Below are 27,448 nucleotides of genomic sequence, written 5' to 3'. Positions count from 1 at the left end.
GCTAAGCTGGGTCAGGTTTTCAGTTAAATGCTAAAGGCTCCTCCATCTAACTCACAGTACAACCCTCAACAACAAATGGTCAACCCACAGGAGATATACAAAGCACATCCTCCTATCTCAAACTTCACCAGACCTGCTTTTGCTACACTACAGTGGTCATGCCATCAGCAAAAAGGTCAGAACTGTTTAAACACTTCACTGCAAATGAGCTCATTCCAACATGAGATGTATTAATGCATCCTCCAAGCTGAAGCTGTTACAGGTTCGGGACAGTTTCAATGCATGTGTGGCTTATTAATGTCCTCTCACCTCCTGTTTGTGGCTCCTACCCCACCAGAAAGAGAAACCATCCTCCTCAGTTCCCTCAGCTGTCACTGCTCCCTCCTCTGTGTCTCTGATCTCTTCCAGTAACTGCCAATCTCCAAAGGCAGACAGATCTGCCACAAAAATCATTCTTGGGTGGCTCAGTTGCAAAGCAGTTAAAGAGAACCCCCTCAGACTATTCACAATCAGTGCAACCCCCTCCCTGTACCTCTCAGTGACCCGATGGAAAAACATGGGAGGGCAACTCCACCATGGCCAAGGTGTATTGCAGAGTCCAGCAGGAGCACAACAGGTCAGGAAAAGCACAGCCATGGATCCAGGCTGGCACAAACCCCAGACACACCAGCAGCCACCAGCTTACATTCCAGTTTTGATGCCACAGGTGTTACCCAGGGCCACAGGCTGCCTTCCAGACACCCTGTGGATAACGTGAGTGCCATGGGTTTCAGGTGACCCAACCCGAGGTTTGCAGCCCTGCTCACCAATCTCTCCCCCCTCCCCTGTGACCCTACAGTGTCCCTCAGCCAGTGGGCCACGTGCTCCCCTTCCTCCTCCAGCCCTGGAGCCGCACTGTCCCCAGGCCAGCAGAGCAGCGCGGTCCTCGTGCCTCTGGAGAGGGACACAGCTCCCTGCAGGAGGGCTCACACCTGCCCAGCACTGCAACACCAGGACATCGAGAGATGAGACAAGAGGAACAGATTTAGACCAAAAGCAGTGGACATTTATTCCTCGTTTGTGCAAGAGTGTCAAGATGCATTTGGGAATGGCTGGGACAGACCCTGTGGCCGGAGAGCCAGCGGCTCCAGCCTCTCCTGCCCGATGGCTTGGGTTACAATTCTACTAAGAGGAGATAAACTTGCAGACTCACCTACTGTCACACCAACGATGCTGGCAAATACACTTGTATACAAAGAAAAGTTTCAAACTACATTTTTTCACTAGATTCAAGTGAAGACTTTGTTCCAAAAAAAAAAAAAAAAAAAAAAAAAAAGAGACATATACAAGTACAATTTAAAACTGTATGAACATTTGCAAATGTTTAGTGCAAAGTAATTATGTAAAAGCTACATTTTATGAAAGTTTGTGCTGATGTGTTTGGTAGGTTTTTTTCTTTTTTTTACCCTTTTACATCCATTTTTTTAGTTACATAAGGTTTCACTTACCTACAGTACATATGCATTGTGTTAGGTCCCATGCAAGTGGGAGTAATACCATCAGGCTTTGTAAAATGTCACTCTGATTCTCATTTAGTAAACTGCTTATTTGGTTTAACAGTCAAGTTCCTGGCACACTACACATCCTGATTTCATCTAAGTGCTCAAGCTCCTGTTTGCCTCTTCAGGTGCCTTGTGTGATGCAAACCAAACTGCTTCACAACTTCAGCCCAAAAGGTTTTTTTTTAGAGAAATCCACCGTTAGTTTAAGCCTGTAACAAACTGCCCTGAAAATTAAAAGCCTATTCACACAAAGTTATATGTAATGACTGTAGTAATCAGTTTATTACACAGATTAATTAATTCTTGAACGTACAAGCTCCAGGGGAGCAGTTGGGTCTTTAAATACACACAAGTTTTCTGTCATATGGATATTTTTTTTTTTTTACCCTTACATCCAGAAAGACCTAAGCAGTTAAAAAACTTAAGAAAAAATAAGAGCTATTAGCTAGGTATTAACTGAGAAACCACATACAAACCAAAAAAAGTATGAAGGGAGGGAGAGAGTTGAAACAAATCAACATCACTTGATGCACTAATAGCTCCAATCCATTTAAATGGTGACCGGTTAAACTTAGACCTTAAACACAGGATGTGGGTACAGTTTCTCATTGGTCATAACATTTACCTAAGGTGTAGGTCCTTCAGAATAAAATGAATACAGAAACAGCTTCAAGTTCTTCACCTTGCTTTTCATAACTGTTATGAGTTTAAAAGGATTCCACTTAAAATCCTTCATGGATCAGCAACACTGTCCCTAAAAAAATCTGAAACGCACCAGAACTCTCCCCATTCCCATTCGATTTCCCAATTTAACTCATCAAGGAATGCTTTTAGGCTCACAAAGTTATGACTGAAGAACCAGCTTTTCACACACACACTTCTCTGCTAGGAGTCAATGTTGGTACGGGGAAATACAGTATTTCTAGTTTGTTGTTCCAAGTATGTACAACACGCAGCACTGCTGTATCAGGTAAACATGTGCACAGGGGAAGATGAGGCGTGGGCTCATAGAAAGCAGTCAAATGGAAATCAAAAGGACTTTCTCTTTCAGAGTTCCCCTATCTTTATTTGTAGAGGTTATCCAATAATTTCTTTAATTACATCGCATACTTCTGAGTCCATTCCCGAGCTATTCTGTTGTACCTGTATGTATAAAAAGAGGATTTACTTAACATGGCATCCACACAGTATTTCAGCTCCAGCACTCTAGTCTACACATGGCATGAAATCACTGTACTATTATCAGTTTGTAAAATTTAAGAGCAAAATTAAACATTAAGCAAACAGGGGAAACAAGAAAGCCCACAGTGCTTCATGGAAAAGAAATACCTGGTCATATTTACAACAGGAATATGAGATCTTTGTGACTGAAGGCACAAAACAGAGCTAGAACAGGGCTGAGGGGAAAGGATTTTCAGAAAGGCTTTATCTGTGCCTCCCCCAGCCCCATCTGCTGTGTCCCCGGGGCAACTGTTACTGTAGGGTTTCCCTTGGTCATTCTGGAAAATAGATTAATGTGTTCCCCCATCTCCTGCTTCCCTTCAAAGTTAAGCCCAGTACCTGCCGTCAACTCATCTGCTAAACCCCAACAGCCTTATTTCTTCCTCACACTTTGCTATTTTGATGACTGTCAGGACACAATGATTTGTCCATCAGAATCTTTTTATTCTGAAAGCACGATATAATTCAATTCCCAAGAAATCTGTAGCTTTCGCACCCAAATGCCCTCTACAGCCAGGGGAAGCTCAGGATACTTCTGTAAAAAAAAGCAGTTGTGTGATTAACTGCACTGCTGAAAGCTTCTCTCTGAGAACAGAAGGCAAGCTGTTCATATTCTACAGAATTTGTAGAGTAAGACACAGCCTGAAGTTTCCTATAGTTACATACACCAAGTTGGTTTGGTGTTGGAATCTAGTCTGTAGAAAATGTTCCTCAGCTTAAACAATCTGACAATCCACTCATAACTAACTCTCTCCTTCACATTACTGCTCAGAGACTACCCAAGGAGCAAGTACTTCTGTTGAAATTTATTTCCCTATTTTTGGGAAGAACAGAAAGGAGTCCTGCACACTTGACACTGCAGATAATCACTGTTGATTGTGTCTCCAAGTATGCTGGTCTTGCAGCTCTCAAAACCAGGATACATAAACTTCTCTAACACTGCTCCTCAAGTATACAGGAGAGAAAGCAAACCTGTGGACTATTTTCCCTTCCCTGATCACATCTGGAAGGGAAGAGTGAGGTAGGAAGTATTTACAACATCACTAAACTGTTGAAGTGCTTGTCAGCACTGAAGTTTCTCTATACTTGCTTGAGAGTCTTCCTGCCCCACTTCTACACCACTGGTTCTTCCCTTGTGTTGTCAACTGAAGGCAAAACAGGGAGTTTTTGTTATTTCTTCGTATGACTCCAGACCCAGGAGCTGCCATGGAATATTCTCCCGTTGGAGTAACTTGCTCTCCCTCTGGTGGTTACATGGGATTAAAGCAGCTCAGACGGTGGCACTATATATATACATCCCAGGAAAAAAACCAAAAAAATCTCTGAAACGACCACAGTTAGAGCTTTGATTTGCCTTTTTTCACTCTCACTCTTTTCCAAGAAGCAGGTCCCCAGAGTTCCCCTTTCCAGTGTAAGTGTGGATTCTGCCCTGTCAAATTCCATGGGTTTTGGCTTCCATACTCACTTTTCTCTATCTGTTTTGTAGATCCGTGCAATCTCAGGCACTAAAGGATCATCTGGATTGGGATCACACAACAGAGAACAGATGGACAAAAGTACTAAGGAGAGAAAAGAGACACTGAATTAGTTCCAGGACAGCTGAGGACACCTGCACCAGTCAGCCCATGCACTTCCTTCCCCTTCAGCCAGTAGCATCAGCAGCATTTATTTAAGTTTGCCAAGGAGCACCAATCCCACATAATTCAGCTGAGTGATTTTGAAAAACCTCCTTTTACCAGTGAACTACACAACTTTTCATGACCACAGTATCACAATGAGTAACCTCCTGGACAGGTGTATCCAGCAGCAGCCTTAAACCACAAGGCAGAAATGCTCTGCCTGAGCCCAGTACCTGAGAGTCCTCTGGGAAAACATCCTTTGCTTTTGCACCCAAAATTCAGCTGTTCCCTAAAGCAGACACCTCACTGTTGGATGACCTGGAGAAGCACTAAGCAAAAGTCAAACAACAGACAAGTCCAGCTGAGATGAAGGAAGCAAGGGCTGTTCACAGCTACTTAAGAATCACAGAATGGTTTGGGTTGGGAGGGACCTTAAAGCTCATCTTGTTCCAACCCCTGCCATGGCCAGGAGCACCTTCCACCTGCACAGGTTGCTCCAAGCCCCATCCAACCTGGCCTTGAAGATCTGTTTAAAAATAAGCCAGTCTTGCAGTGAATTGAAACTTAATTCCAAGCATAAGGAGAGTTGGAATGGATTAAGTGTAGAACAGCATTCAAAATGACCCAAGCATGCCCAGCTCCTTGCACTGCTACCACCACAAACGCCTAGAATTGGAGTGTTTCACTGTAAATACATAGTGTATATACCCCAGCAGGCACAACTCGCTCAGCAGAGTGACAACCCTCATCCATACAAGGAGCCAGGACACTGCTGCAAAGCCACAAATAGCACATGGACATTCCTACACTCACTGCAGAGAAGGCAGGAGAAGGCAATAAGTTATAAGCAAAGCATATTGGGACAACACTACACCAGGCATGGCAGGGACATCTTGCCCCACTCCCAAAAATGCCAAACATTCCCTTCTCTCAGCCTGTTTGGATCAAACAGTGCAACTCCATATGTCCCTTCACCAATTGCAGCAAAGCAGTTGTCACAGTGCAGCCTCCAAGCAAGGTGCAGATGACAAGAGTGAGGAGTTTGAAGACACTAAACACAAATCTGGCTCCAATTTCCACCACTTGCAGGAGGAAGAGCTATCTATTCTAAAAGGAAACAGCATGCAGCCCAAAAAACCAACAAAGGAGTTAAAATAGGTTAAAAGAGAGGCAACAAAACAGATCCCAGAATGGCTTGGGTTGGAAGACCCTTAGAAGCCCATCTCATTCCACCCCCTTGCCATGGGCAGGGACACCTTCCCATGTCCCAGGTTGCTCCAAGTCCCATCCAAACTGGCCTTGGACACTTCAAGGCTGGGGCAGCCACAGCTTCTCTGGGCAACCTGTGCCAGGGCCTCACCATCCTCCAGAGAGAAGATGGAAACAGGTCTGATATTCAGGTTTTTTTTAAGTGGGACAGGAGTGAAAGCTTCCCTAGGTCTAAATTGAGCGAGTTGCTCAGTGTTGTGAGCACCAAGAACAAAGCCACTTAGTTCATTTTTCCCACCTGTTTCTGTAGACCCTTCACTAATGAATTATCAATTCCCAGTTCAAAGCTTCTAAAACAAGTTTGCTAATAAACTGGTCTTGGTTTAGGTGAACGTATTTCTGGTTCTAGAAAAAGGAGCAACCTTTTCTCCCAGTTTTCCACAGTACACTTGTGAGAGTTAAGAGCTTAATGATTCTCCACCATCAACTGACACAGGGACCATTTACTGAGCTCCCTCTCAGGCACAGCTTCAGAGTGTGAAGGAGGCCTGCAGGAGGGTCCTGAACTGCTGTCCCTTAGTGAGGCACACAGCACATTTAGCACCTGTAGCACAGATCTGGCACCAGTTCTTTTCCCCCACATAAATCAAGTAAAGCCCATGTTAGTTTTCAATGGGAACCTCTCTGCCACCTCACACCCAGTCAGCTCACACTGCTCCCCATCAGTGTCATTTCAAAGCAGCTGTTTCTCCAGCAATTTTCCTGTAGCTCATTTCTTTCTGTCTGTCAGACTCCACTGCTCTGGTCACTGAAGTTTCTTCAGCTGTCGGATGAGCAAGGCAGGTCCAATCCGTCACCTGCCTTCACCAGAATGCAAAGGAAATCCAATCAAAGTTTTCTGGTCAACTGTTGTAACTATTCCCTCAAGTTTTATCTTATCACGGTCCTTTAACAACCCAAGGACTTCTCTGAACACAGTGGCTCAGCCTGCATCAGCAGAACCACGCTGCAGGTCTGTCCACTGTTCTCTGCCCACCCTGACACCCCTTTTCCCAACACTTAGCAGCTCACTTTTCAGTATCACTCCAAAAATATTGAATAAAAATGGGCACAATCATTTAGCTTCAAGCTGCACTGCCACATTCACTGCACTGCCAACTGCTTTGATTTATTTTTCTAAGTCTTCATTATTCCAAACTATTCTCATTACACTCACTCTTGCTGGTGACTTCACATTATTCCCTTTTTATCTGTACAGCCTCAGGAAAAAAAAAAAAGCATTTTTAACTAAACTGGTTTAATTTTAATATCCTGCTGAACCCAGCTATTGTCCAAAATCAATTCTGCAAGTTTCTCCTGAGGCTTTCCACTAGAACACTGCACATACACACATTTTAGACCAACTAACATACAGAAAATCCCCTTGGAAAAGGCACCACCTCAAAGTTTCAAGTACAAGGGTAAAGGGGAAGCAACCCTTACAAATGTCAGCTGTGTATCAGAGAGTTTTGATTCATCAGAGTAACGAGTTAAACCAACACTGTGGAATAAGAGACTCAGCAAGCCACCTCCCTCTGCAATCAAGTATTACTGCAGTGAATTCCACAGCAAAGCCTTGACATTCACTAGTCAAATGACTACAACATTAATACTAGACATAAAAAGAGAATTCTCAAAAAGTTTTGGAACCATAGAAACAGGCTGAATACTGCACAAGGCAGGTAAGTGACACTTCACACCTAAACATCCTGCATGGCCACAGGCAAAGCATAATCAGCTGGGCAGTATCCCTTCAAGTCTCTCACTGGCATGGATGTACCACAAGCGTGCACTCTGAACTCAAGTCTGGATTTTTCTCAGTAATAGCAAAATAAATTTTACTTGCCATTGACTCAAGGGATTCATCCCTTGAAGTAACTCTGTACAGAACTATTTCTCATCACTCTCAGCTGTCAGAGTTGTCCAGTCTGCAGCAGAACACTAGGCAACTTAAACCACTGTTAGTTTAAAGCTCCTTTTCACTCGAAAATTGGTTTTGCTTTGTTTTATTTCACCAACCAGGCAGCCTCCTGACCTCCAACCCTCCAACTACACTCCCCATCTATCTCTGCAGACAACAGATACAATTTACTCTTCAGTGTGCTTCCTGATGCCATGGACTAGCACAGACCAGGTACTTCTCAACACCAAGGAGTTGGGAGAGCCAAACTCATCAAGCAGAAGGGCTGCTAACAAAGTGCTTCTAGAAAATGGGCTTAGCTTCCCCACAGAGCAATGATAGAAATGCATTCTCATCAGGCAGAATGAGCACTGAACACTTAAGACTGCTTGAGTCACATGCAAAATAAGGTCCACCAGTGTAACACTGCACAACTGGGATCCAAGTTCCACTGCAAGACTTTCCTTTACAAAGCACATAACACTCTGAAATTCACGGGCACTCTTTCTCCAGGCAGCTCCTCTGTGCTGAAAATCATGACACTGACAGCTTGTCAACAAGCCCAGCTCCAGTTCTCCAGTGCACAACCCACCTTGGCAGCTGCTCTGCTGTGCTCTCACAGCACCAAGGTCAGCCCACCACCCTCAATGGGCAGCTGCACCTTCCTGGTTCTGCCCCGCCTCAGACTGAGCGTGTGGGTAGATGCAAATTCCGTATGTAAATTCATGGCTGGGTTTTCTCTGCTATGAACCAGCTCAGTCATTAGTCAGGACAATCTGTGATGTCAGCTCTCCACAGGTCCTTCCAGCACTAGCCAAATGAGCAGTGCAGAACACAATTTAAAGCCCATCTGGCTACTGGAACATCCAAATTTAGGAGGCATGTTAAAGCTCCTGGAACTCAGAGGTGAAGAGACTCTTAAAAGCAGCTGATCCTCATCTTCCAAAGCACAAACCCCAAATCATTCACTTTGTCTGCAAAGCCTGACTGGTCCAATATCCACCACTCCAGCCACCCCCTTGGCACAGGGTACCAACCACTACAGATGCTGCTGTTTAAGTATAGCTGGAATTCCAAACAAACTTGCTCCAGTAAAGCACTCATCCATGGGGCACTTCAGAGTAAGGAAAAGCAACTGAGCAGCAATGGAATCTCCAGCTGAGTTCACAGAAGGGAGATAAAAAGCACTTATTTTTCCAAGGTAATGAGCTACCCAGAAGAAGCAGCTGGTGTGTTCTGATCCAACTGCTGTTTGGTGCACTTACTGCTCTCCAAAGAGGAGCCAATTTAGAATCCATCTAGGAGTAAAGGTCCATCTATAAGCAGGCAGAGAGACTGCACCAACAAAATGTTTGTTACAGTACCAAGAAGGTGCTGAGATGGTTGCTCTGCATGCCAGACTGTCCAGACAGCAGGAAGACACTCAGCTCTCCATCCTGGCTGGAGTCACACAGGAGTATCAGGACCACCTGATACTGGAAAAGCTCGTGCAGTAACACAGCAGTTGGATAAAACAGGGAAGCATCAGTCCCTGGCCATCATGAGTTCACAGCAATGGCAGCAGCCCACCCCACCTGCTCTGCCCTGGGTGAATGACAAACACTGTGCTGGGGCTTTCCAAGGAAAGCGATTTGTCACCTCCTGGAGACCAGGCCATGGGCTCTGACAGACAGTGCTGTGCTTCTGCTCCAGCCCAGTTTCTGAGTGTGAATGTAACCATTTGTCAGCTCAGGTTTTAAGTGAGCCTGGTATGCTGGGAGACACCTCTGCCAGCAGAAATGGGAGCTTTGGACATGCAACACTACTGAGGAATTCTTAATTCCATTTTGAAGGGTTCATCCAGCTGTCCCTGCTTCTCACACCAGCAAGGGCTCCTTCACTGATCATCAGCCTGGCAGCTTCCACATCAAGGTCCACTGCTACTTCGGTTCTAGTCCTCAAAACCTGCAAAAAACCTGACTACTGGAAAGAGCATTCTCCTACACAATCACTGTTTTTTGAGTTTCAGGCCCCAGACCCTTGAAGCTTGAGACATACAGTTGTCAAAGCTTTATCAGCACCAACAGATGTTAAGCTTGCAGCATTAAACACTCTGAAAACACCACTGACCAACAGGTTCATATACCTGGCTCCTGACTGTGAACAGGTAAGATGCATCCAAATAAATGAAAGCAACTCTGGACTCTGCCTGAGTTAAATCCTATTTCTTAACCACGACCCCATTTCCAACTCCTCCAGCTGTCTTCCCCAGCCTTACAGGAAGTGTACCTTTAAATCTGAGCAGTTTAAACTTCTGGCTTCAAAGCAACTTGCATTCCTGCTAAGTCAGTTCAACAATTTCCAGTGACAAAAGAAGAGAAGTTAAGTGTTGCCCAGTGTGTCACAGACTGGTTAAGGTTGGAAGGGATCTCTGGAAATCATCTTGTCTCAAGCAGAGCCACCTAAGACAGGTTGTCTGTGATAATGTCCAGAAGCTTTTGAGTATCTCCAAGGTGGGAAAGCCCACAGCCTCCCAAGGCAACCTGTGCTGGTGTTCAGCATCCTCACAGTAAAACTAACACATGAAGTGTTTCCTGCTGTTCACAGAGACCCTCCTGTGCTTCAGCTTGTGCCCACTACCTCTTGTCCTGTCACTGGGCACCATTGAGAAGAGTCTGGCTCTGTCATCTCCACATCCTCCCTTCAAGTATTTTATAGACACTGAGAAGATCCCCCCTGAACCTCCTCTTCTTCAGGCTGAACAGTCCCAGCTCTCAGCCTGTCCTCCTCATAATGGGAGATGCTCCAGTCCCTCCCTGGCATTCATGGCCCTTCTCTGGGCTCTCCCCAGTACATCCATACCCTCCTTTCCTGGGGAGCCCACACTGGACACATGCTCCAGACACAGCTTCATTCGTGCCCAACAGAGGGAAAGGATCACAGCCCTGCTGGCACCACTCCTCCTCATACAGTCTTCTTTGGAGCAAGGGTAACTCCTGGGAAACTGCAAAAGTGGCTCCATTACAATTGTGAGAATTGAAATATAAAAATGGGCATTTTCCTCAGAATGCCCAACTCAGCACAGCTTGAGACTGACCCATGCTCTGTGACAAAGCCACCCCCAGTTATGTGGGTAAACTCTACAAAGAGCAAACTAAAAGCCAAGATGATGATCAGAAACCAACTTCCTGATTTTGAAACTGCACTGTGAGTGTGCAGTTCAATCTCTGGGTAGTATTACTTCCAGCAAGTCTTAGTGAAGTGATTCATGAAGAGCAGCATCACAGAAAATCCATGCTGCACCAGGCACGGAAGTCTGGACAGTGGGAGCTGAAGTCCTGCACGAATGAGGCTGAGGTTACTCACTGCCCCTCACCACACAGAGCCCTCCAGCACATTCACTCAGGCTCCATGATTCATTCATTACAAAACACGGGCAGAAGTGGAACAGGACAGCAGATCAGCCCAACCTTCACTGCAGAAGTGCTTTAGTCCAGGATTAACTCTTGCACAGCCACTTGCCAAATTCAGGAGAAAGCATGTTCTTCCCCCCAAAATGGCTGAGAATAGCTGTAATAATGTTAAAAGACTTCATTCTCCTGTTTCAGGCAACAGGGATTCTTATTTATGCAGACTTGGAGAGAATGTTTTTAATTTAAGCCTACGCATTCTGCTTAAGCCTTGGAGTTCAAATTACCCACCAAGGTGTGGTTAAGACTGTATTTTGAGATTATTTATTCTCCAGTATGTATTCTTGAGGGAACACTGAGTTCAGAATTACTAATATAAGCAAGTCAGCTGTTGTACTGAGACAGTCACTGCTGTTCTCCCAAGTTTTAGCTGTTTTAACAATTGTAGGAGGGACAGAACAAAACCCCAAAATGCTATCACCTCTATCATAGCCACAATCACTTTATTAAGTTGCTTACAGACAGCTGGCTCCAGAGTCTGAGGTGCTAAGACCCCTACTTTTACCACTGAATTGGAATGATTAAGTAGCACTGACATGATTTTTCAGTCCTTCCACCAAAAAGTGGCACTTTCAACCCAAAGGAAGTCACTGCACACCCCTTCCCCTCTCTCCTTGCAGGTTAAGGTGAAAAACATCTTCAGGTACCACACGTTAACTGTGAGCATAACAGCGAGCTGCTGACAGTGCTGCCTCAGAAGGAAGCTGTGCATGGTAAGATCTTTCCTAGAAGGACTGTTTCTAGTCTTCCCAGATTTCTCCATCAGTAGGAAGTACATTTTTTTTTACAGCCGTGCTCCGAGTTATCTGCTTACAGATTTCAAATTCAAACAGCTTGCTCCCAGTAGCATCCAATTTAAAGGGTGGCACAATTTAAGAAATACCCTAAGAAATCTACACTACAAACAATAAACTGCTGCTTTGGAAGGGATGTGAGCTTACTGCTGAATGTTGTAAATCTTGTTACTCACCCTAAATTACCTAATCCCACAATTTTTCCCGCTAACACAACATTCATTCTTTGATAAGGCTGATCGGTTACTAGAAAGCTGAAACATCCTTGAAGTCTGTCACGACACATTCTAATCTGACTGAACACAAGATTTCAATCCTGAAAGATTCAAGTTGCCTTTGTGGACTTCATTTTCATTTGTTCAAGATGGGAACACTTCCTCTAAATATCAGCTCTTTGCTTCTGAAGTTGAGGTCTGCTTTCTGACAGGACATCCCTGTGATACTGAGGAAAGTACTCCCAGTTCATATAAAGTTGCCTCTAAGAATTTGCTTTGTTGCTCTAATTCCTTCAGTAAATGTAGCCCAAGGGAACCAGGACAAGGTTTTCTCCCAGGTTAGAGCCGTGTGGATGTTGTGCTGTGTGCAGCAGCACAGTGTGGGCATTCAGGTGAACTGGTCTGCAATGAGAGAAGTGATCAGCACTACAGAGCCCCCTAAACCCAGGAGGGAGACGGGCACTGGAAGGGGCAAAGTGGCACAGAACAGCCACCCTGATGCCATGGCTTACTCCAGCTTAGTCACAAGGATACAGTTTGAAAAGGGTAAGAAAAAAGGAGTTCAAAGCAGAACACACAAGGAGACTGAGATGTAAAAGCATACTGCAATTGTATTTGGGCAGTAAAATTAACACTAGAAAGTATTTTCTGAGTGATTAAAGCTGACAGCCACTAATAGGCAGTTCACTGCCACCCTGGAGCAGCCCCTTAAATTCTTGCCCCATCTTTTCCCAATTGTCCTAATTCCAGTCTATCTTCTGGTATTTTCAATCATGCTATCACCCCACCACCCATATGGGTCACTTCAGACTCCCTAAAACAATACAGCACTTTCTCCAGTTAAGCAGCAATTAAATCAAACCAGAACAGACATCAGTGTTTGGGGCTAGCCTGGTGCTTCTAAGAGCAGCCAGTACTGACTGAGCACTTACAAGGAAACTGCAGCAACCTGACAATCATTTTTTCTTCACTGATACCATTTATTCAGTTCTTTCAAGGCTTTGAGCCTTGCTCACAAGCAGATTCACTTCTAACAAGAGACAAGGAGATACTGTTTTGCCTTTCCATCTGCTTCTACAAATGCCTTTAGCTGGACAGGGAAGGTGGGAACTTCTGTGGGTTCAGGGAAAGGCAGACAGTGATGATGTCCAAGGGATGTACCAGGAAACACCTGTCTGAACCAGAAAGTGCCCGGGAATATCACATGTACTTGGAGAGAAGGACAGGCAACAGGAGAGCCTCAGAGCAGGGACACTGTGAAGGACAATGTAATCAATGTGACAACTGCAGCATTTGATTACAAGGACAGTGTGAAGATAGAGAATAGAAGGGTCAAGACATGATCACGCACAGGACAGACTCCAAATATTCCTAAACAGCTGTGGCTAGACCTACAAACGTGATCCACAGTTTGTAAATCTACAGTTTCAATAGCCAAAAAAATTCCAACCTGGGTCTTCTTTCAAGGTGTTTAAAGCCTCCTATTTACATTAAATATGAATATTGTTTTACCAGGCAAAGGCTATATTCCAGTGCCCCACAAGCTAACAGTTCACAGGGACCAAGATGATATTAGCTAATTATTTTATATTGTTCAAGCTAGGTAAGTTTTAAACCATGTTTCAGTAGTCCACACCATTGGAAGTTCTGTTAAAAAATTATCAACATGGAGTTTTGATGCTCCCTTGAAAGAGAAATTCTTTTTAACATGCCAAAGAATTAAAAACTTCACCGTTCTTTAAAAGCCACAGCTGCTCCCTTACATATTTTACTCTGGGTGTATTTTGAACATTAAAGTCTTCTATTGTCACACACTAGGTTCAATTCTATATATACTTTTAGTTAAAGTGTTCTGAGGTGAGGTGGTAGGAGTATGTACTCAGTGTAGTAAGACTTATCTGATCCACTGGCAAAGCTGAGGAATCTCCCTATGGCCACAGGGAAGCTGGATGTCCCAAGCACCCCGTGCTCAGGAATTGGCTGCAAGCTCCATGCAGAGTCACAGGACAGAAGCAGTGACCACAGAAATGGTGGAATCCAGAAGGAATGCAGCAGTTTTTACATCCCAAATCAGTACTTCATTTTAGCAGTGTAAAATGAAATAAGCATTGGAGGTACCTTTTGAAATAGTTAGTGCTGGGGACCACTGTGATCGTAGAATATCAAGACAAATGCTGCCATTACTGTTAATATTTGGATGATAGATTCTTGTTGTAAATGCAACCTGCAGAAGAAGGAAAATTTCAGTGTAGGTTCATAAATATACGTAACACGACACAGTAACAGATTTATGGCAGAAGCCACTCACCTTAGGTGGTTTGAAGGGATAATCTGTTGGGAAGTGAATTGTCAAGAAAAATACTCCACCTTGATAGGGACTGTCATTCTGTTAATGAAAAGGAATCATTGCAGCTTGAGGAGTTACTACAAGACCACCAGTCATAAAAAGCCATGAACATCAATTCTCTCATACTTACTGGTCCCATTATTGTAGCTTGCCAATGGAACACTGAAAAAGAGAGAGATTTACTTCAGTTTGGAGAAGCTCAAGTAATGATCTACTTTCTTCCAGACAAAGCAGCACAGAAAAGTCTATTTTAAAAACAAAGCCTTCTGAAAGGCCGCAGGGAAGCGAGCCAAGGAATTAAAGAGAGACAGAGTGAAGCACTCAGCACTCCATAGTCACTTGGTCCTTGCTCCAGGACTGCTGTGGTACGACACATGTGCCCTGCAAAAAATCCCATTACAATAAAAATCCACACAGTTCTAGGCAACTTTTCAGACTCAAAAATGTGAGTTTAAACTTTGTAGTTTCTAATGAATCAGCACCCATGACTGCCCTCTTCAAGCCAGCTACAGCAAAGGTCTAGCATGAACTCACACCTGCTCTCCTGCTCAGACCCGGGACACACAGACAGGAAGCCCAAGCTCTGTGTAAACCACACATACAGAGGTGACCTAAACCAGTGGTGTCCTCACAATGTGAAAGCCTAATCTCCAGAGAGGCCTCAAGATTTCACTGAAGCAGCAGAAAGAAATGTCTTAAGAGAATGGAGGAATGACAGTCAGCTCCATACTTGGAACAGGATGTGCCAGGACACACTTCAGGTTAAACGGACAGAAGTTAATCCGCATTTGTCTGCATCTGCCCCAGAGAACTTTCACCTGGTAATACAGAGGATTTGTGAAGAATGTTGCTGTGCTGGAAAGGAAAACAGTCAAAGCTGATAGTCTGTAGGAGGCACATTGGGGAGTTCTCAGGGTTCCTGTGTCTCCACAGGCTCCTGTGCAAAGAGCACCAGCCTAGGAAATTATTTGTGAGTTAAGACCATGGAAGCTTCCCTTAGGATGGATGTCACCTACACAGCACCTTCAGAGCTGGGGAGCTGTAGATGACTCCAATTGTTTCAAGTGAAGTATTCAGCACAAGAGACGAAGCCACCCGGAAGTGACTGTGCTTCACTGGCACCTGGTGTCCACAGCTGTCAGGATTACCTGGGCCAAAAGCAGGAATGGTACTACCTGTTCTCATCTAGCACAAGCAGTTTTTAATTACACATGGTACAGGCATTACAGCTCAGAATGATCTCATACAAGGAAGGAGGAAAAAAGCAGAGTGGGAGCAGCCCTGCAAGGCCAGGGGAGAAGAGTGTTGGGTTGGAACACATTTGTTTTGATCTACTCCTACATTTCTACAGGAATGTGTAACTTTCTATACACTTCAGCACTGAAGAATAGCTCAGAAATGATCCAGAAAGATCTTAGCAGCTCATTTTTTCCTTTTAGAAAGGATACCTGAACTTAGAGCTCTCAGCTCTAGCAGAGATGGAGGATTTCCCTACTTAAATATCCCCTCTCTCAGCAGCCTGGCTTTGAGAAACACTACATCCAATGCAGAATTAGGAAACCAAGACAGCAGCTCCCATGTAGCATTCACCCATCTTCAAGGGGTTCAGACAGTTTCCCAGGAGCCCCCTGTCACCTGCAGCAGGACAGGGAGAAACGTGGAGGAGAGGACAAAGGGGCAGCAGAAATCCCACAGGAGATTGTAGCCAATCACAACAAAACCAGTAAAAAAAAAATCTCACAAGCACCAGTAGGTGCTGATGAGATTCACTGTGATTGCTCTGTAGAGGCACCAATAAAAAGAGAACCTCAAATAACCAACTATTCCCTTAAACCCAACAAAACCTCAGAAATAAAAACATATCCACAGGCAATCTCAACTTTTTGAAAGCTAGAAGGGAGTTTTGTGTTTCCCCCCACTCAACTCCCACCCCAGACTTAGATGCTTGTTCAACCTAAGCTTTAAATCCTCACAACATCCAGAACAAGTCTGGTGAACGTCGAGATGGATTTGTCATGCAGAGCTTGTTCCAATTGATTCTTTCCTTTGAAATCAGCCATACAGAGGTATTTACAAAGGCAGGGGGCTGTTGGCTTTCAGCAGGTAAGCAGAGGTACATGTTTGGAAAGGGCTAAGTCACTGGAAGCACACCAATGTCATCCAGTCCCAAGCACATTTCCAAAACACAGGCATGAGGTGGGTGGAAGAAAAGCTAAAACTGCACTGCCAAGAAAATCCCATTCCTACAAGTTCACAAGGCAGGAATAGCTCTTTACTTTCCCAGGTTTATGAACTACAGGGATGAGAAGCTTATAGCTGGGCACAGTTTGTATCAGCTGGAATAGCCACAGGACAGCACTCTGCAAGCACAGCGTGTCCTGAACTCAGGGAAACGTCGCTCTGACAAGGCAGCTGTGGCAGGCCTGGAGCATGGAGACCTGGGAGAAGGCACCTTTCTGTTGCTGCCACTGCCATCCACTTACACACATCCAAACTGTGGCTCTCAAGAACAAAAGTCTTTCATTAGAGGTCTTTCAGACCAGGAGAACTGAAGAGTGCTTTAAAGCTTTCTGTACTCAGTAGTAACTTTCCATTCTCAGCTTTCACCAACTTTTGTTACCACCTCCTCTGCCAGACAATCGTTATCACCTTTGAGAAGGCTTTGGAAAACACAAAGTAGTTTATCACGGCACAAATCACACTTACTAATTTAAGGGAATAAAAGCCTCTGACTGGCTCTCCATTTTAGTAATTTCTTGTCTATGAAACTACAAACCTCTTTGAAATACTATTTGGGAAGCAGAAATAGGTTGTGAAGTGACTAGAAGCTTGACCCTACTGCTAAACACTCTCAAAACCAAGCTGTGCTTCCACTCATTAGAAAGCGCTGCTGAACAGGAACATTCCCACTAATTTCAGTATTTTCACCCTCAGGTTTCAAGTGCTTTTTTAAAATGTAGCCCTACATTTCTACAGGAATGTGTAACTTTCTATACACATCAGCACTGCTGAGTAACTCAGAAAATAATTACTGAATTACTCTGAGTAATTCAGAAATATCTTGGCAGCTGATTTTTCCCTTTTAGAAAGGATACCTGAGTGTAGAGCTCTCAGCACAGGGAAGGAGGGTTTCCCTACTTCACTCTCCCCTCTCTCAGGAGCCTAGATGCTTTGCTGACATCACTTGTCAGACCACACTGCACAGCAAATTCAGTGTGTGCTGTTTAGGGGGCATTGCAGTCACAGCTTCCAAGGGTTCTCTAAGAGCCTTTTCCACATTGGAGCTGCTACAGGAAAATGTGAGCACAGAACAGAGTAACAACTCCAAATCACAGCCCAGGGGAACAGACTTGCACGGGAAGGCCAAGAAGATTGTCTGAGGCTGTCCCTTACACAGGGCCTGGCGGGCACACTGATTTGAGTGCAGTTTTCAGACACCATGTATAGTTTAGGTATTTGAGTTCAGAAGGCTGTGGGAAGCTGCTTGCTGGTTTGACCACAAAGGTCTTCTAACACCATCCCCTGTGAGAATTCCAGAACAGTTAATTTAGAAGGTGCAATTTAAGACGTGCATTGAGTTGCCCAATCAATAGAGTAGGCATAATACCATTGATACACCAGGAAGGTGTTAGAGATACAGATGAGCAGCAAAGTTAAGATCAGGATGTGGAGTATTATGTAGTACTCTAAAAGAAACAGAGGGATTCTCCTTGCTGAGGAACTGGACATCACACTTCAGAAGGAAAAAGGAAAACATGGGAGAGGGCAGGTGCTTGCTGAGAGCAGATACTTACTGTCATCCCCAACAGGCCCTGCTGAACACTGTGCTGGAGGATCACGTGCCAGGTCGTTCAACTCCTAAAAAACAGGAAGAGTTTGTTTCACTTCATTTCAAAAACAACCATGTCACTGCTCAAAGGCTGCTAGGGGCACTCTGGCAGCACCACAGAACTAATAGCCAGGACTCTGGAAAGTAAAGTTGCATCTTAAACCCAGGAGACACATTTGGCACAGGCCTCAGTGACCTGTCCGGGCTCCAGAGCCCTGAGTCACAGCAATCCTCATGTCACAGGGGTTGTCAGGTCTGCCTTCACTGGTCCCAAGCATTACCAAAGTATTGTATCTTCCACCAGCCCCGGGTCACTGAGAGATAAAATGGCCTCAATCCAACAACTCTCAGTATCAGCCTTATTTTATTCGCTCGACTGTAAGAGTTCCCAGGCTGATCCAGCTACGGTGATCCAGTTTACCACCTCCACAGCTCCCATCACCTGTGGCTGTTTCACCTCCACATGTGCACATCAGAGACCACAGGCAGAATGGAAACAGAAGGCCTTCCTTACCTACAGACCTCATTGAAACCCCCCACTTTTCAGGGGCTGTGTCAGTCAAATTTTCCTCTGAAGAAATCCTATTATGAGTCTGAACAGGGTGAGTAACTCACAATACACCTGAACTATACCAAGCTTCAATCTGAAGCAAAATTTTGGCACAGTTCATAGAGCTACTGTTAGCAGTAACTCACATCAGCCATTTGCTCAGGAAGTGGGTATTTAGTGGGAAGTGCAAACAGAGTAAAACTTAGAAGTCAAACTTTACCTGCTCCATTTCTGGCTCAGTCACTGACCTGCTTTGCATGATGGGCCCAAATATATTACCATTTTTCTCTGTTAACTCAGTCTAGAAAGTTGAATACACACCAGATAAGGATTACAACTATTATCTAGTGCTCAGGAAACATTCCCATGCTGTCCCTGGTCCATTGTGTGTTCAGCTTTTCACCTCCCAGAACAGACCAAACTGGAATCCCCATACCAGGCTTTTGGCAGACAAAACATTTAAGTACAATGATTAAGACAAGCTGATTGCAGGAATGGAAGAAATTTGTCATGTAATGGCCTTTTGTTATTTACAGGCAGTGATTAAGCTCTTGAACAGATGATCTCTGGGAGTTCCAGCTTCTACTTCCCAGAACTGGGAGGCCACCACTAACCAAACCCACAACACACAAATGCTGCCTCACATCCAACAGGTAAATGTCTGGATTTCCCCCTCTGGATACAGTGCCCCAGAAAGCTTCACAGGCTCTGACACACACACAAGTTTGGGTTTTGCCCTCAGCAGCTTCCAGCTTCTAGAGAGCCCAGCTGGAAGCGTCCTTGATTTGACGCTACACTAAAGAAGCTTTTCTAGTGCTCCTGCTGGGCTTTTTCCACTTGGTGTTCAGCATGGATTCGAACAGGAGCAGACACTGAGCATGCAGCACCTGCTGAAGAGCATTCTCCCTCCTTGGAGATAGAGAGAGCATGTCCTCTGAAGGCACAAAGTCCTTTGGAGTTGCTTCAGCATCAGCAAGCCCAGAGACACCCTGAACCATCAGGGCAGCACAGGAACAGAGACACCTACACACAGACTTCCTCAGGGTCAGTCTAGTCATGGCTACAAAGAATGAAGTGAGTCTACACATGCACAGATTCCCAAGAACAGACATGAAAACTTAAAAATAGCAATATATCTACTCTTTCTAAAGGTGTATGGAGTAAAGCCCACTTCCAAACAGTACTGGACTCTGATTTTCTGGAAAAGACTTTTTAATGCTATCGTATTCAAAACCCCAAACACACTTTACTAAAATAAAATTCCTTACCACTTCTCATCCCATTTCATGCATCAATACTACGCATACACAAGAATCAGAAGGTACAACTGTAAAAATCCATGTTTTCCATGCAGGACCACAATCCACATGGATTATATTTACGAGCACACAACATGCACCTTCCCTGCTATAAAAGGGAAATAGTTACAAACATGAGCTTAGGCACATATTCTACCAGTTAGGAGAACACACAGCTCCAGATCTGCCCTGACATTCCCCCTACATCCTGCTGCCCAAATGCACCAACCACTTCACCAAACTGGATATAACAGAAGGACCACAAGGTAAGTCCCCAACAGACACAGAGGCACCAGTGAAGCTCAGGTAGTAGCAGCAGCTTCTCATCAAAATACCATTTCACTCTCTACATCTTCAGTTCTGGGGAGATTTCTGAATTTTCTGAAGCCCTGGGTATTATCTCAGTAGAAAGTGATGACATACAACAACCACTTGTACCACTTGCCTCAGTGACAAGGTGGGATTTCAAGTTCTGCTCTGTAAATTCAGAGTGAAACATCACAGATTAAAAGGTCTGTGTAAAAAACAGTGTGTAAGTTCCTTGTGCTTGAAAAGGTATTGCACCGATTCAAGCCCCTGCAGCACAAAACTTCCCAAATTTTGTAGAACAGCTTGGAGAACAAATTCAACCCCTCCCCTTCACCCCCCAAGACCTCTCTGGAGTGCAAGCACCAGCTGCCTCTGCCTACAGGAGAGGCAAACACACCCCTGGATTTCCTGGCAGGGCATGGATGAGCCCTTTAACATGCCATGCCATTCCCTTCCAGCTGCTCTAAGACTCCCACTACTCACTTGTCACACCTGCAGAGCCAAGTTTAGGAACAGGAAAGGAGCAGCACACAGCTGCATCTACCAGGTAAACACAGAGAGGAACACACCCACGGCTGCTGCACAGAGCTCAGCACCTGTCCCAGAGGTTACTCTGCCTTTTACAGCTCCCGTGCAGTTCCCGAGGTATCGCGAGCCTGACATCAGGCCCAGCGAGGTCTTGGCTTCCAGGTGTTGTTGTTGAGGGATTCTGAGAACCAGCTGGTTTCTGTAATTTGGAACAAATGACTCCAGAGGTCCCATAAAACTGGAACTTGTAACACATGCAGGATTCAGTTACAGTTTGGTATCACCTACAAACCTGAATGTACTGGATCCCAAGTTGCAAGGCCCACTGTTTTTCCCCTGTGATCCAGGAAGTCTTGCTGGTCCATGATCAAGCCTGACCTTGACCAAACTCATATTAAGCCAAAACCTGAAGAAAGCCACAGCAGTTTCCACTCCAGACAGTTTTTGATCCTTAAGCACATGCAGATTTTGCTTCAGGAATTTACAAGCAGCCTTTAGACCAAGTTCCAGTTTGAGTTACTCAGCTCCCAGGGCTGCCTCACCCTGAGCTGGCTTTCCAGCTGAAGGTATCTTACAGAATTTAAAGTTTCTGCCATCTCCCCTACAGCAAAATACCCCTGGGGCTGGGTCCACTGCTGTGGATCCTACCATTAACCTGACCCATCTCACAACTCTTAATGAGTCCCTTAGCAAAAATGAGGAAGTGGAAGCACAGCACAAGGTTCAAGGTGTCCTGCCTAAAGGCCAAGCTGAAGGAAACGACTGCCATTAAATCCACAAAGGAGATACCCTAAAAGCTACAAAAATCTCACAAGAAACTGACATTTAGGCTCCAAAACCCAATGTAATTGTACTGTTAAGTTCCCAACAAACCAATCCCTACTCAGGGGTTCCAGGAAAGCATTTTAAGGAAGATGGAATGTGCTTACACCACAGATCCCCCAGCTGTGGTTCCCAAGTCATGAAAGGCATCAGCTGCCAGCAAGGCCTTGAGGCTCACAGGTAAACCAGTGCCACCAGCCTTGCTCAACCCCACGCTACCCTCATGCCTGCCCTCCTCCTGTTCTGCTTCCCAGGAGCTGGTACATTGCTTTTAATGCATACCTTAATCCAGGCATCCACAAACTGCACAAGAAGCTTTCAAAAAACTATCACACACAAATGGTTTAAGTCTCATAAGTTTAACCCTGCATATGTTTCAAGTTATAATTATCAACTCCAAAGACTTTTGTTAATGAAGTTCCAATTTACTCCTCTAGACAACAAATCCCTCCCCAGTCTAACACACTCCTAGTAAAACCTGCTCTGGCCAAAAGGTAAGACTAGTTTTAAGGATTAAGTTAATGCTAACACAGCCTTCAGTAAGAATAACCAACATAACTGCCAACATCAAGAAGCCAATCAGGCAAGTAAAAAGCCAGCACACTTTAACAGTCAGCTCCAGCAATTTTACTAAGCCTTGGTACACAGCAGAGCTCCTCAAATCCACTCCAACACACTATATGGATCCCTCTATATTATCCAAAGTCCTCTTAGCTTGAACTCCATGGGCTTTCCACCCTGCTCCAGTTTGAGCTGCTTTCACACTGTACTTTACTGAGAGACCACATTAGTGTGATTATAAACCTAACTTCTGCCTCAGGTTGCTGCTGTAAGTGAAATAAGCTTTTCATCTGCCTTTAGCAAGTTTACTTGCCTGAAGCCCCTGAACCCTTCAGCAACAGGCAGCGTAGGGAGATGTTACAAAATCCTGACTTATGTAACCAAAAAGGAACTCGTAGCCACTTAGCCACGAACTGTTCCCAGCTCCCAACAGAGTAAAGCCAAGCAATAGGGAACGAGGGCCAAAGTCGAATTGATCACACCCTGCCTCACCTCAGGACCATGGCACAGAGGAGCTGCCAGCTCCCTGTGCAGGGCCAACAGGACAGGAGAGTGGGAAGAGCCTGTGCACCTTCCCTGGACCAGCAGCATCTCCCTGCCAGGTGCCACAGCCTGTATCCAGCAGGCATTTCCCTCAGCTCTGCTCTCTGCTTGCCCAGCAGCACTGGGCACAAGGCAGTGTCACACACGTGCACCAAGGTCAGACTAGCAATTCCCTACAGTGTCCATAAGTGCTCTCCCACCCACAGGACTCTCGTTCCAGAGTACCTGCCACTCTAATGCTGTCACCACAATTAACAGAAGCATTTTAGTCCTTTCCTTTTGACAAAAACTGCTTTTGCAATGCTTGAAGTCACTAAGATCCTCCAACTCTGACTCCTCACAAGACTCTGCAAAAGTCAGAAGGCAAGAGAGCAGCACGAGAAGTCATGAAACACAGCAATAACCAAGGCACATGCTATAAACAAGCTCTGATGTAACTGTCACCTTTCCTTTTTACATTTTTTTTTCAAAGTCTGAACAGGAAGAAGACCAAAGCAATGTGTAACTTCCTCCTGGTGTAGAGTCTGAGTATCAAAACACCTCTCTAGCTAACAGAAGCTGCAGCAGCATTCTCTGTACACAAGCTCTCCAACACAGATGGGCTGCGCTGGCAGCTCCACGCACACAGCGAGAGGCCCAGCGGAAGAACCCAGTTGCTCCCACTGGCTGCGGTACAGAACTGGCAGCACAGAAATAACACCAGGTCTGCTCAGCACAGGTAGCACAACGACAACTCTGACCACCAGCGCTGGTCTGCACCATTGCCCTCACACATCCCACGCCCAGGCACTGCTCCTTTTGGCAGAAGTGATGCCTAAGCATCTCTGGAGCTCAGGCAGCTCTGGACTCCAGGACTACAGCAAGCACCACCACCCTCTTCCACAGCTAAACAGGAACAGCGCTATGGAATTCAGAATTCAGTCACCTGGTTTTGGGGCCTATGCATTACAAGCAGTAGTAATCCCCAATTCCTCTGCTACAGAAAGTGTTTTACTTGAGCAGGGCTCAAGCACAGCTGCTGCTTTCCCCTCCCCCTCACCCACTGATCACACAGGGGAACCCGTGAAAGACAATGAGCTAACCTTTTCCTCACTCTCCCATTCAAAGAACTCCAAACGGTGCCCTAGTTATCCAGTTAAAGGTATTGCATTCCCTAAAGATAAGCAACACAGATGGGGATGTGGCTGAATCCAAAGGGTTTCAGCTTAAACCTTAAAATGGAAGGCATTCACTCTGGCCCTCCTGTATATCCCTCCCATCCCACCCTTGGATTGCTTCACACTGCTTATCTTATAAAATACATTCAGGATAAAACAGATCATTTTTACATATATATAAAAATACCAATTCAATTGCTGTACTTCAGTATTACCCACAAGGACTCTGCCTAGCAGTATTGCTTACACCCCAAGCACTTCTCACAAGAAAACACTTCAAGTTTCAGACCCATGATCCAATAAAAGCACCTAAACAAGAATTTGGAGCTGCACTGCCCGAAATATTGTGGTGAGTAACACGGGCAGCAATCTGAGAGCAGGTCTCACCCAGCCTGAGCTCTTTTGGAGCATCTGCTTAGCGAACAGCTGCTGCTGTGTGCACACGTTACCCCAGCTCGAGCCTCGGTACAGTCCCAAGAGCAACTGTGCCACCAGTGCCACACTGGGACGGACCCTGCAGGTTTCTGTGCTGCCTCACACGCCGGCAACAACACTACTGGCTCACTGCTTATTCTGCCCCTCTCGCAGCCCAGCCGAGTTCAACATACAAGAGGCCATTTCAGGTAACACTGTATCAAACCTTCACTCTTGGGATTTTCTCCTTTCCAAGTTCTCAGCCCTGTGTTATCCGAGGACACAAAAATTTTGACAAAAACCTCACAGAAAGCCTTCGGAGTTCAGTAAAAACCCAAACTGCCAAGAGCAAGAGCCAGTGGCCAGACTGAGCCCTGCACACTGATATACCATAACTGATAACACCCTTAAAAAAAAGCCAAAGCAGCAGTTTTCTCTCCCATCGTGTCTCTGTGCTCGAGCCCACTGGAATTATTCCTACTCAATCCACATTCTGCAGGCTTCTGCTCCTGACACAAGCTGCAGCAGCAAAGGTCAGAAACTGGCTGTCCCCTCGTTATCCTGACAGGGACGGCCACTGCACACTCCCAGAGACCAGAACAGCCCTGAGATGATGATAGGAGCGCTCTCCACGGGGTTTAAAATAGCCGGAGCATAAACAGCCAGCCATGATTACTGAAGCAGTTACACTGAGACACCCACAGCAACTCACTCAGAGCGCTCCTTCCAGCCTGTAGCTTCACTCCCATCCAACTTTCAAAGCATCTGGGCTGCTACAACAGGCAGATTTACTTCCCTCCCCATACGTTGTTCTGTGGAAATGCTGCCTCCAGCCCCATCACCTTCCTCTACTCCACAGCCACCACGTTCACTCCACTGAAACTCTCGGTGCTTTGCAGAGCTCACACAAAACTGCTTCGGTGATGCTCTCGCTACTTCCCAAGGCTTTGAAGACTCTCAACCCTACACAGTCCCCATTATCTCTCAGGAGTCTTTATTTTTGAAAAGCAGCATGAAGAGTCAGTCCACAAGCATCCAACATTAACAAAGACTCCACACATCCAGCTTTTCTCCTCTTACAAACCAGCCTGGAAACACAAGTGCTCTCAGAGTGTTGACTCCTGACCCTCAGCATGCACTGAACTACAACCAAGCAGCTTTCCTGAGTTATCTGACAAGATTCAGCCTCTCCACGACAGCCCTGCACTGCCTGTGTGTGCCCCCCAGAGCCATATTTACCCTATTCAACATCCACTGCTGTGTCTCTCAGGTCTATCAGCCCACTGTCAAGGAGCAAGAGATCATCCAAAGCACCTGTGAGCCCACAAACACTGGAAAAGTCCTCAAAATGCCCCGAGGACCACTAAAACAAGGGACAGAACACTGCAGAGAAGCAAGACTCAGCTGCAACACAACTTCCTTATGTAACTCACTACCGGATCTGCAGCTGGAAAATCCAACAGTCTAAAATCATACTCCAAATACCTCCCTTCCCAGTGCTACCTATTCCACAAGCATAAGTAAGGCTTCAAACTCTCTTCCATCTTCTTCTCCACCTGAGCTTTAACCTCATCAGTAGGACACATGAAGCTTCACAAAGCCTGCAAGGTAACCTACAACCAAAGCAGAGATGTTAACACAGACCCAACACTACAAACAAAACCAAAGAGGGCTACAGAGTGAGCTGTGAGGTAGTGGGCTTACAGATGGTTCTAGATAAAAAATAATGTACATAGTGATCAAGAGGAAAAACACTATGGGAGGGATGTTTCCTACACCTGAACCTTGTACAGATTCCAAACTGACAGCTACACATTTTGTAGGGAAAAGGATACAAATTCCCTGCCTGAGTCACCAAGGTAATACAAGTGGACTTCAATTACCGTCGAGGATTTTTTTCCTGATAAAAGACATTGATGATCAAGGAAACACTGCCCTAAGACGACAGTGGACTGGGCAGCAGTGTTTTTCCAAAAGGCCAGGACATGGAGCACGGCACAGCTCCCGCTCCAGGAGAAGGGAAGCTCGTAGCCTTCCCTACAAGCCTGCGGGATGACTCAGGCTGTAGAACAGCGCTAGCTCCATTAAAAGAGCAAACCACACTACAGTGTGACAGGTTTACTGCGCTCAGCGCTCCGCTGCCCGTCACCGCGATCCTTGTCGCTGCTGGGGGAGGCAGAGGAGCCCTTGGACACGGAGCTCCGAGACGAGCTACGCCGGAACTTCCAGCGCGGGCCACGCTCCGCTCCTCGGGGCGCCTTCCCCCGGCCGGGCCGAGCCCCCGCGGAGCCGCAGCAGCTGCCGGGGCCGCCGCCACCCCCGGCCCGGCCCCGCCGCCGGCGCCCCCTCGCGGCCCCGGCCCGGCCCCGGGGGCCACGTTGCTCCAGAGGGGCCCGGCGGCGGTGCAGCCCCGCGGGCAGGCCCGGCCTGGCCCCCCTCGAACAAAGCGGCCGCGGCCCCGGAAGCGGCCCCTGCGCTGCCGCCCGGCCCGAGCCCCGGGGGATGGGGGGGTGGGGGGGTAACCCGGGCGGGCCCGGCCCGGCCTGCCCGCCCCCCCCCACTGCAGGCCCGGGGCCGTGCCGGGTTATGTAAGGAGAGCGGGCCGGGGGGAGCGGGGCCGTGCGGGGCCGGGCCGGTTCGGCCCTTACCTTGTGGATTCTCTTCAGCGCCATTGTGTGCGCGAGGCGGCGGCAGGAGGGGCGCGGGCGGAGGGAGGGGGCGGCCCGCGGGACTATTTGCGAGGGGAGGGGGGGAGGAGGAGGAGCGCGGAGGTGGCGGCTGCGCGGGGAGGGGACGGGGAGGGACGAAGCGCGCGGAGGGGCGGGAGGGGACCGGGGCCCCCCGGGGCGGCGGGGCCGGGGCCTGGCCGGTGTCGGGCGGTGGCGGCCGCGGGCTCAGCGCTGCCGCAGCTCCTCCGCTCCCTCCGCCGCCGCCGCCGCTTTATGCGCTACCTCCGCGCCGCCCGCAGCGGATCACTCCGCCACGCCGCCGCCGCTGCCCCCGGGCACCACTCCGGTTCCCGGGGCGGAGGCACCACCGTGGCGGGGAGGGGAGGGAAGGGAGAGGCCGGGGCGGGAGGAGGAGAAGGAGCGGGAGAGGTAGG

At 46.6% G+C, this 27,448-nt stretch overlaps 1 protein-coding gene across 1 annotated transcript; it reads right to left on the bottom strand.

Annotated features, from left to right (window-relative positions):
* Positions 1-1,794: 1,794 nt before the first annotated feature.
* Positions 1,795-27,448, bottom strand: UBE2D2 (ubiquitin conjugating enzyme E2 D2). The gene is made up of 7 exons (XM_082291682.1): positions 26,994-27,448; positions 18,129-18,192; positions 14,465-14,496; positions 14,296-14,373; positions 14,106-14,211; positions 4,228-4,321; positions 1,795-2,684 (listed from the first exon to the last, which is right to left on the bottom strand). Exons 1-7 carry the CDS (start codon positions 27,015-27,017, stop codon positions 2,639-2,641), a joined length of 444 nt encoding a protein of 147 aa, XP_082147808.1. The 5' UTR covers positions 27,018-27,448; the 3' UTR covers positions 1,795-2,638.

This window comes from Coloeus monedula (assembly GCF_965178545.1).
Source record: "Coloeus monedula genome assembly, chromosome: 15".
Taxonomy (NCBI): Eukaryota; Metazoa; Chordata; class Aves; order Passeriformes; family Corvidae; genus Coloeus; species Coloeus monedula.
The sequence above is the reverse complement of the archived record's forward strand: the minus strand, read 5'-3'. Positions and strand labels throughout refer to the sequence as shown.